We start from the raw sequence: 11,092 nt of genomic DNA on the forward strand, positions 1-11,092 counted from the left end.
TTTAAAATTAAAAATAAAAAAATTTTTTTACTTTTTAAATTTTTAAATTTGTTTTAATTTCTTAAAATTATACTTTGCCATATTGTGATTTGTACATAAAATGCTTAAAATATAAGAAACATTTTCATATCTTTTAAAGAAGCCGCTACTTTCTATTAGTAATCAACTTTACTGTGCGCGTGCCAGCTATTTATTCAAGATACCGGATTTTTGCTTTTACATACGTACATATATAAATATGCGCGTTAAATTCTGCTAACAGCACCATGACTAGCAGTTGCATACAATTTTCGGATATAGTTGGATTCGTGGTTATTGAAGCGTGGTTATTTCAATTTCAATATATACAATATGCATATATTCTTGGAAGTAATTCTCACGAAAACCATTGCAAGTGATTCGTGAATATTATAGGCTCGTAACTGTATAGACAAAATTATATGTTTAAAGAAATCAAGAATCAAAAACGTGTAAAAAATACTTTGTTACAATACAATTTTTTACAAATCTGATGTAAAAAAAATGTATCAAAATGAGATCAAGATTGCTGGAGGTGATACGGCAAAAACATGGCGACACTTCTTACTTTGAGGATACGTATGTCGATGTCGATCGTGGATGATAGTGATGGAGAGGAGTGTATAGTTGGATGAAACGATGTTATGTGGAGAATGCGTCTCCAAAAATACCATGCGACTCTCTACGAGTCGCGATGGTGCCACTTCAGTCGGCGCGGTCGAGCGCTCGCGAGAAAACGTGGTTAATTAGTGTGGTGCCATCCCGGTAAGGGCACACGTGGCCCCATATTAAAACAAAGAAAAATCTAATTGACAAAATAACATAATTTTCTGTAATAATATTGTTCTAATAATCACATTTCATTGTTGAAAAAATTCATTTAGCTCAATTTTATATAATGCCGTTTAATCTATATATATAAAATATGTATGTATGTATATGTATGTATGTATGTCCTTTATACACTCTTGAACTATTCGACTGAATTTTTACCAAAAGTATATAAAATAGGGGTAGAATTTTCCAGGGAGTGTTATAGAATGTATAATTTTTCGTTACCGATCTTTTTGGGAACCATGCAGTATTCGACATTTTTTTATTTTTACGGGAAATAATTGACCAAATTTCAAAGAAATATATATGAAACAGGAGTAGAATTTTCCGGAGAGTGCTATAGCGTATAGTTTTTCGTTACCGATCTTCTGGAAACCGGTTTTTCTAATTTCTTCAATTTTTCGGTAAATAATGGACGGAATTTCAAAGAATTGTATATAAAACAGGGGTTGAATTTTCCGGGAAGTGCCATAAAATGTATAATTTTTTGTTACCGATCTTTTTGAAAGCCGGTACTGAAATTTTTGAAATTAAAAACCATTTGACCAAATTTTTATTAAATTTTATATACTTTTAATATCGATTTTTTTGGAAACCGGTATCAGAAGTTTTTCGAATTAAAAACCATTTGACCAAATTTTTATTAAAAATATATGAAATAGGGGTAGAATTTCTCGGGGAGTGTAGAGGTAGAGCATATAGTTTTTTGTTACCAATTTTCTGGAAACCGGTTTTTTTATTTTTCTAATTTTTTGAGAAATAATTGACCGAATTTTTACTAAAAATATATGAAATAGGGGTAGAATTTCCCAGGGAGAACTATAAAGTGAATAATTTTTTGTTACCGAGATCATAGCAAATAAAAAAAGGCTACAAACTGTTTCTTTATTATAATAGTAAAGCATTTTACATAAAACAAGGGTAAAATTTTCGAGATTAAATAAGTTGTTAAATTCACATGTTAAATTTTAATCAATTAATCAATATCGAAAGTTGCTTTCGAAAAATAATTGATCGAATCTTCCTGTGGTGTTATTTTTTGACCCGGTATATTTATTTTTTACTTTATACACACACACACATACAAACACTAACATAAACACACATACACAAGAGGTGTAAATCCAACCAGGCAACCTCCACGTGGTACATCTTGGGTAATGATAATGCCGGCGGTATTGACACAAAATTGAGGTATGGCATATTATATGCAAAAATTATTTATTTCCGTATAAGTTTGTAATATTGAAAATTAAAAAATGGCAAAAGCTACGCGTATGAGAGCAATGCATATGAAAAGAAGGAGGAAGAGGGGGAGAGAGAGAGGGAGAGAGAGAGAGAGGGAGAGAGAGAGAGAGAGAGAGAGAGAGAGAGAGAGAGAGAGAGAGAGAGAGAGAGAGAGAGAGAGAGAGACAGAGAGAGAGAGAAACTATTTGCGTGTCTTAATACACATGTTCTCCGGGGCGAAGCCCGGCGGGGCATGCTAGTTTTTTATATATATAAAACGCATATGCACTTATTATGTATTTAAAATTTATTTAACTTTTGGCAATTTTATTTTTTAAAGTACGTTTTATATATGTTGATTATTGGAGAAAATTGTATTATACATTGGAACAGTTAAATGATATTAATAAAAGCATCTCATATAAAATGTAAGAAACCCCTTTTAATTATATGAATAAATTTCTCAGTTAAAAGATCCAATGTAAAATGTATCTACCTATATAATGTATGTATACACGTGTGCACAGATAAAGTGTTTCTTCGTTTAGTCATTGGAATCATTAAAATACGACAGTCAGCGTAATTTTCTTGGTGCCGTTTTTTTGAACAATTATCTCCTCCTCCTGTGTCAGATACGTACCCATATTCAATGTTAATAGAATTTCCCCTTTCTACGTGTTCCTTGCTCACATATATCCTTGCGCGCATTTTCTTATCTCAGTCGTTGTACATTTGTGGTCCCGTTTACCACGAGCACCAACCGTACCTCGAATTATAAAAAACCTGTTAACTTTCGTCAGTTTTTAGGCGTTTTGACGAGGAGAATTCTGTGAGGAAGCATTCCTTGCGCGGTGAAAAAAAAACTAGTTAATAGACAGGTTGAGAGAGTAATTAACCGGTTTACCTGCAACGGCGATCGAATATCGCAACAGTGATTGAAAATTGTGAATTTTTATTTATTCATTTGCAAGTGAAGAAATTAGATAAATTGAAAAATATTTTCCGCTGTGCTTAAAAACGTCAGTAAGATAACGCGACGAAACAAAGACCACCTTGAAGATATGTTGAACATGTCGGATCTCCCAGACACTAATGACTGCCAAAGCGAAATCCCCGAATTCTTCGCGGGATGCAACGTTTTGATAACCGGTGGATCCGGTTTTCTTGGCATTCTTTTAATAGAGAAGTTGTTACGGTAAAAAGATATTTTAACATAAAAGGCTTTGTATAAAAAATCGGATGCAAATAACTTATTAAAATGCATTAATACAATATAAACTAATTTTTAACGTAAGACATTTTAATATAATGTTCACTTTATTACAATAAATAATATATTATTAGAATCACAAATTCCGTATAAAACATTACGTTGTTCAATTTTTATCACATTAAATAGTGATAGAAATTGATCGTTTTTAATAGATTGTATTATATATATATATGTATATGTATATATGTATATATACAATATATATATATATATATATATATATATATGTATATATATATATATATATATGTATATGTATATATATATTAAATTCGGGGGTGAATTATAGAATCCTTCGCATACCGTATTAGCGAATCACGGATGTATCAAGCTAGTATATATATATATATATAATATACTGTATATGTTGCAAATTTTACTGAAAATAAAAAACATTTTTATAGATGTTGTCCGGATATAGGAAAGCTGTACGTATTCATGAGAGCAAAAAAAGGAAAATTACCTGAACAAAGGATCAAAGAGCATTTTGATAACTCTGTTAGTATATAATATAAATAATATATAAAATAATAAGTATATAATATATAATATGTTATAATATAATATTAAATAAAATATTAAATAAAGATGCATATAATTAGATTAAAAATGTTTATCATCATATTTCTTCAATTTTTTTTCAGGTTTACGACAGACTAAAGAAAGAGCAGCCTAACTTTAGTACCAAAATAATAATGATAGAGGCCGATTTAAGCAAGTTGGATCTCGGATTGTCGCAGGAAAGTCGAGAACGTCTTTTAGACACAAACGTAATTTTCCACGTGGCAGCGACTGTACGATTTAACGAAGCGATTCGAATAGCGGTTAACATAAACGTAAGAGGAACGAAGCAGCTTCTTCTTATTGCGAAGGAAATGCCGAATTTAAAGGTATGTAAAAGAAAGATTATATATATATATATATATATATATATATATTTTATCAAGTTTTCAGATTTGTAAAAATTCAACTTACTTAGTTTAAAATATTTTTTAGGCATTCGTTCATGTATCCACTGCATTTGCTTATTGTGTGCACAATTTCATTGAAGAAAGGTATTATCCACCGCCTATAGAAACCGATAAGATTTTGACCTTACTCGATATTTTAGACGATGAAAAATTAGACAAATTTACATCAACGTAAGTGCTTTTCAATAAAATTAAGAGTAAAAGTTGTGTATTATTCAGGTCACTAGCATGCATTTTATTATATTAATTAACTATCTTATTGCGATGTGTGTGTGTGTGTTGTACTTTTTATAATTGTACAACCTGCACATTTTTAATTTCTTACTTTTCTATTCTGCAGTTAATCATTTGTCAATAAAAAAGTTTGCTAATCGATAAAAAAAATTTGCATGTATTTTTGATTAAAAAATATCTTATTTATATATTTTTTAATTTTTGTCTCTTATATTACGTAATACATATACACTTTACACTTGACGCGAGACACTACTGTATCTGTTTATATGAATACAGACTAATAGGTAAATGGCCGAATTCATATGCATATACAAAGGCGATCGCTGAAGATACTGTTCGACAATACAGTGTCGGAATTCCAACCTGTATCGTACGACCATCGATTGTAACATCAACGGCCGAGGCGCCTGTAGAAGGCTGGATCAACAATGTCTATGGTGCTATGGGTGTAGTCGTGGGGTGTGCCCTAGGTTTGTTACGTACACTGCATCTCGATCTTGAAAATGTGGCAGAGATAGTGCCCGCAGATTATGTCATTTCACATTTCATCGCCGCGAGTTGGGACACTGCTAAAAGAAAGTAAGCTTACACTTTAAAAAAATACAAAAGATATTTAATATTTAGTCAGATGTCTCAAACCAATTTTTAACAATTAATTAAAATTTTCAAGCAAATTTAATAATGGTACACATTTAAAAAGTGTTTCTTCAGGTATAAAATTGCTTAAGCAAGTTTTGCTGTACATTGCTTAGTTTTGTCCCTAGGAAAGGAAAAGTGACGCAAAGACAAATTTTTAAATTGAAAAATGCCGGGGCAAACTCGACACTTCGCCACAATTTGATCTGAAACTTATTTTTTATTGTCTGAAACTAAACATACATTATTAATTCTGTATTTAGAAAGTACAAAAATTCGGAATTAAGTAAAACAATCATTGGAAATAATGAAAAAAAAAAAAATTGTTGAACATTCAATTATTTTCATCTAAACTCATGTCTGAAAAACAATTTATGCAAATAAATTTGCGATTAGACGTGCGCACACATTTGTCATGGGCCACATAGCTGCATGACAAGCATCGTGTGTTATTGGGAGCCGATAAAACGGCGTGGTGTCGACTTTGGAACGTCGTTTTTCACTTTTGTCACTTCAAAAATATACAAACTTTAATAATACGCAAAAACTATTATCGGATTCGTATAAAGCATCGAATTTTCCATCAAAATCACTTACCGGTAGATTTGCAAGAGTAAAGCTCGATAAAAAAGTTGAAAATTTCGAGAGATCGAAATTATCGAAACTATCGAAGTTATCGAAAATCTCTCTAGAAATTTATATAATTTTAAGATTAGATCCTTATGTTCTATAACTTTTATTAATATATCCTTCTCTAAACAACAAAATAATAGGTACATATACAAGATACATATAACTTAATCATATATAATACATATTTTTGTTAGAAATACTCTATTGAGCATCGAGAGCGCGAATCCGGATGTTCCAGAAACCGAGAGAGCGCAAATTTACAATTACGTGTCGATATGTCAAAATCCCATTACTTGGAGAAGATTCACTAAATTAAATGAACTGTATGGCACGCAGGTACCGAGCATACATTTTCTCTGGTACTATTTTTTTTTCCCCAGCAAACATAAATTCGTGCACGATGTCTGTACGATATTTCTGCATCTGATACCTGCTATTATAACCGACACTGTGCTTTTTCTCAGCGGTCGAAAACCCATGTAAGAGATTTACCAAGTTCCTAAAGGCATAAATCTAGCGCTAGAATATGCACGATTCGTGGTTCGTGATTCGCAGTTCGCCATTCGCGCCGATTCGCCAGCCGACCGGTTTTTTGACGAAATCAAAGAGATGAAATTCATCTCATTGATTTTGTCAAAAAACCACTCCGCTAGCGAATCGGCGCGAATAGCGAATCGCGAATCACGAATCGTGCATAGTCTATCGCCAGCTTAACGAGCACCGCGAATCCCGCAGGATTTAATAAAGTGTAATTTTTCAGGCTACTAAAGACATATAAGAAGATAGACAAGTTCAGTTCTGTAATATCGCACTTCACGACAAGACAATGGCGATTCAGCAACGACGCTGTTGTGAAGCTCTGGAGTCGTATGAATCCGGCTGATCGACAGATTTTCAATTTCGATATAGATAACTTGACTTGGGATTCATATCTCAGACACATGATACTTGGTATGCGCGTATATATAACTAAAGATCCGATGAGTACCTTAGACAAAGGACGAGAGAAATATAGAAAGTGAGTAATTGCTCCTGCACACCGTTATTGCTTTTTGCCTCGTGAAACTTACGATGATTTTTTTTTTCTTTCAGATTGAAGATCGCTCATTATACCCTGTTAACAGTTATCACGATTTTACTAGTATGGGGTTTTATAAGTTTAATAATTCGTATAATGTCATTCTTCTGATCTTGTAGAATTTTGTAACAAATAATTTTTACACTTATACAATTAATAAAAATAAATTATAATATATATATATATAGAGAGAGAGAAAAATATTAGAGAAAAATATATAATAGTGAAAATAAATATTTACATCGTTTACACCTTATTGTCTTCCACATCAACTTTATACGTACGTTGCATTCTCACAGAAAAAAATCAATTAGACAGATATTCAACAGAAATTCTTTTCTATTCAATTATATGTGAGTAATTACCAACGTCTTTCGTGGTGGTTTTTTGTCACAAAAAAATGCAGAGTATATTTCCTTAATAAATCAAAAAGTTTTTACGCGATATACGCAATATGAATGCCCCATATATATATATATATATGTATATATATTAATAATAATTTTATTATAATAATATATTTTAATAAATGAAACCCATTAATTTGTTATTTAGAAAAACGCTCGCGTTAATGACGTTTGCTCGCTAACAATAATATTTTTTCCACAATGCATTATGCAAGTAAAAAAAATATTATAAAAACATGTCATAATTAATTGACTTATCGTTTTTATGAGTTAACGGAAACTGATATTAAACCGATTTCTCTACCGAGTATTTTATAAAAGAGTAAAGATATGCACACATTACATAAAGTAATAGTAATTGAATATGTATCAGTGTCGTAGCTATCATAAATTTAGATTAATCCATCCATATGAATGTAATGTGCGATTTGTGCGAGTATTTCCTCAAGCACAATCGCAAATACACCAATAATAATACATCAGGTGACACCAAGTTAAGGCAACGGATCTACGAGATGTAATAAATTTATACTAATAAATTATTGTCATAATTTGACATGTATTGAAATACATTTGCTCTATATTTAATTCATCGTAGATTTGTTACCTCGCGGTAAAAAAAAATTTCTGACTCACCAACCCGATGCGCAACAAGCGGAGTTAATCAGCTACGTAGGTACGATGATACTGTAACATACAAACATAAGATTTAAATTTAAAAAGCGCTCAAAATAATCAACATTTAAAAAAATAATTCTTAATTCATTATATTGACCTCTAAAAGTCATTTTTCAATATATATAAAATATTTAGCAAGATAATATTATCTGTTTACCGAAAAAAATCTTTACAAGAATAAAATTTTAGATAATTTTACTTTTAATTTATCGAAATGAAACAATTCGAATAAATGGAAACGAATTATTAATTTTATGTAGCTAAGAGATGATACTTACCCCAAGGTTGCTCCGCCGGTGCCCGATGTCTCTCTCGGACCTCCTCCTCACTCAGGACGTCAGGTCTTCCCTCCTCCTCCTTCTTCTTCTCCTCCTCCTCCTCTCACCGCGCAGGACACTCGCGAGAAACACTCGCGGATAATAAATTACAATCGCGCGAGGACTAATTATCAATAAATACTGTACGGCACTCCCGTTTATAAAGCCCACGAGAAGAATATTTCGCCAAGTACGCCGTAATATTCTTCAAATAAGCTTCGAAAAAGTCTTTTAGTCCGAATACTTGTACGGCACTCCCGAAACAAACGCGACGAACCGGCTGCGGTTCGTTTGTTCAATTAAATCGGCGGACGGAGGGTATACGTTAGCTTTCCCCGTCTTTGGATTTTTATCCAAGCAGAACGAGAGTTTTGCTTGGGTAAAATCCTCGTACTGGGTACTGGGCCTTCCCCCCTCGCCCAGGTCGTACCCATGGGAAGAAAATACTTTACTCTGTAATATAAAAGTAGATATAAAATTAAATTATATAAATATGAGATATTTCCCAAAAATGTTCACACTTTCCAACACAAATTTTTCGTGAAAATTTGAAAGAATCGCGACGCCGATTGTCCCGATTCGTTCCTCGTTCATCACCCCCCGTTACGTTAACGACGACGTAATGTTCAAAGATGTCGGTAACTTGGACACCACGCGAATCAAGTGGACGGCTGACGGCTCGTATAAAGACAAAGACACGCAGTTATAATTAATCAAAAATACAATTAAAATTAAATATCGCACGCACAGTACGGGATCGAGCACGATATAAATCCCGCGAATGCATAACTGCACTATTAATACCTTGCGCAACGAGAAGTCGCGAATCGTTAACTTACGCGGCACGAAATACACGAAAATAAGAAATATTAACGAACTGGTGTTGTATCACGGCGCGCGTGCTATTACTCGAATCACTAGATACGATTTCACGTATTTCACGTTGTCACTCTTTTCCCCTTTCGAAAAGAATCGGTGATTCGGTGATAAAGCTCGCATTACAATTCCGGCACAGCGTTCGCAAAGCACGACACTATACATTCGAGAGTCCCGGATATATGGCGAGACCGCGAGACGGACGATTATCGCCCGTGAAACGCACAACGAAACTGCAAATCACTCATAAATCACATAATCACAATTGCCGGTACCTTCGCCTCGACGTCTCCGTCTCGAGCGATTCACGCACACGGCACATTCATGCAATCCGACACTGTTCGACAGACACTTGATACATTATGAATTCTCGAGCGCGTAGTCGATTATTCCCGCAAAACGAGGAGCAGGAGTGCCAATCGCAGGTAAAAGCGCGTTCCGAAAAACACACAGCACCTCGCACAGCACCCACGGCCACATCACGTACGGAGTACGGAGCACGGCGACGGGCGCACGGAGAACGAACACTTCACGACTGTCCGAAATTTACCGGGAGAATGACCGAATGATTGCCGCAGGTAACGGTGCTCCGAGCATCGAAGAAAACAAGCGGCAAGGCCGCTCACCGACAAGAACAATCCATCGCACGCCGACTTCGAAGGTACGCTGTTCCAACGTTCAACGGTCGCGCCTAGTATGGCGTACATGGTTATACTGGTATGCCGCTGCGCCGAGCCGCCGCGCCGGCGGCTCGGAGCGGCGAAACGTGATTGGCCAGATCTGGGGGCTCGACTCGCGGGCCAATCGCGTTCGATATCTCGCCCGACAGTAATACGCGACACGTTCAACGTCGGTGCGAGACGGTCGGTCGTGTATAATTCCTTTCTCGTGAACGAAAAGAAATTCGGTTACGGGGTGTTGCAAGCTGAACGTACGCCGAATATTCCGTTTCTTATTCGTGTCGACTGAAACGAGTGAGATGCCGTCGTATTCGGATTTTTAAATTGATAGAAGATACATATCTTTTATTTAAAATAACCCAGACAGCACACACATGTCTAAAAGCGGGACATAAGACGTCTAAAAGACATCTTTTTGACATCTTTTAGATGTCTTACGAAAAGATGGCTAAAAGACATCTTATGTCCCGATTTTGGACAATGTGCTGTCTGGGAAGTGTATAAAAGTCAAAGAAGAAAAGAAAAAGACGGAGAGAGGGCGATTAGATAAGTTAATACTTATCGCGATACATGTAAGATATAAAAATTAAACAGATCCTCAACCAATTACAATCGAGAATCCTCGAGAACGAATATAGACTGCCATTATTGTAAAACTGTCGATGGTGATTGGTTGATTACGCTTCTCTGTGCGTGCATCGTCTTTAGTCTGATGCATCAGAGAGAAACCTGAGAGAGGCCATTCCGGCGTCCCAGGTTTTTTCGTGGGACTGCCCACGAAAAAAGCCGGTCCCACGAAAAAGATCGGGATGGCCTCTCTTTATAGGATTCTCCTCCTCTGGGTTTGTATTCTGTTCTGCTCATGATTCTGAAGAGCGATTCTTTATCGGTGGTCGGAAAATCAGAGATTCTGTTAATATTTTTCTTAGGTTGTTGCTGCCATCTATAAGCAACGTTTTAGATGTTAAAGAAATATAACTTTATTATACCGATTTATTGGATTGATGAAACTAGAGAATATTTTATACAAAAAAATATTGATATTAAAGACATTATTATCTTTCAGACTTAAATCAATAAATCCACATTATCAAAGCAAATGATGATAACAATAATAACAACAATAATAATAATAATAATAATAATCTATAAAAAATAATGAAAAAATTGAAAAAAATTACACAATTTCTAATACAGAAGATATTTTAAAAGATATTGTTATTTACG

At 34.3% G+C, this 11,092-nt stretch overlaps 2 protein-coding genes across 2 annotated transcripts in view; one reads left to right on the plus strand and one right to left on the minus strand.

Moving 5' to 3' along the window:
• Positions 1–10,431, minus strand: part of LOC143901934 (uncharacterized) — a 32,127-nt gene extending 21,696 nt beyond the window's left edge. Inside the window, exons 1-2 of the mRNA XM_077414565.1 lie at positions 8,271–10,431; positions 7,951–8,001 (exon numbers count right to left, since the gene is read on the minus strand). The gene's annotated coding sequence lies outside the window, so the exon portion shown is untranslated. The remainder of the gene's footprint in view (positions 1–7,950; positions 8,002–8,270) is intronic.
• LOC143902012 (fatty acyl-CoA reductase wat-like) lies at positions 90–7,050 on the plus strand. Its single transcript, XM_077414691.1, has 8 exons — positions 90–3,274; positions 3,757–3,850; positions 3,997–4,242; positions 4,349–4,494; positions 4,837–5,139; positions 6,024–6,308; positions 6,590–6,847; positions 6,922–7,050. The coding sequence occupies exons 1-8, from the start codon at positions 3,141–3,143 to the stop codon at positions 7,016–7,018; spliced, it is 1,563 nt and encodes a 520-aa protein (XP_077270817.1). The 5' UTR covers positions 90–3,140; the 3' UTR covers positions 7,019–7,050.
• Positions 10,432–11,092: the final 661 nt, after the last annotated feature.

The sequence above is a fragment of the Temnothorax americanus genome, unplaced genomic scaffold, assembly GCF_048541705.1.
Source record: "Temnothorax americanus isolate GAGA-0224 unplaced genomic scaffold, ASM4854170v1 Scaffold37, whole genome shotgun sequence".
Classification (NCBI taxonomy): Eukaryota; Metazoa; Arthropoda; class Insecta; order Hymenoptera; family Formicidae; genus Temnothorax; species Temnothorax americanus.

Coding starts and splice junctions, on each gene's coding strand:
- LOC143902012 (XM_077414691.1), top strand. CDS start 3,141: ATGTTGAACATGTCGGATCTCCCAGACACTAATGACTGCCAAAGCGAA. Junction 3,275..3,756: donor TTAATAGAGAAGTTGTTACG/GTAAAAAGATAT, acceptor ACATTTTTATAG/ATGTTGTCCGGATATAGGAA. Junction 6,309..6,589: donor CTCAGCGGTCGAAAACCCAT/GTAAGAGATTTA, acceptor GTAATTTTTCAG/GCTACTAAAGACATATAAGA.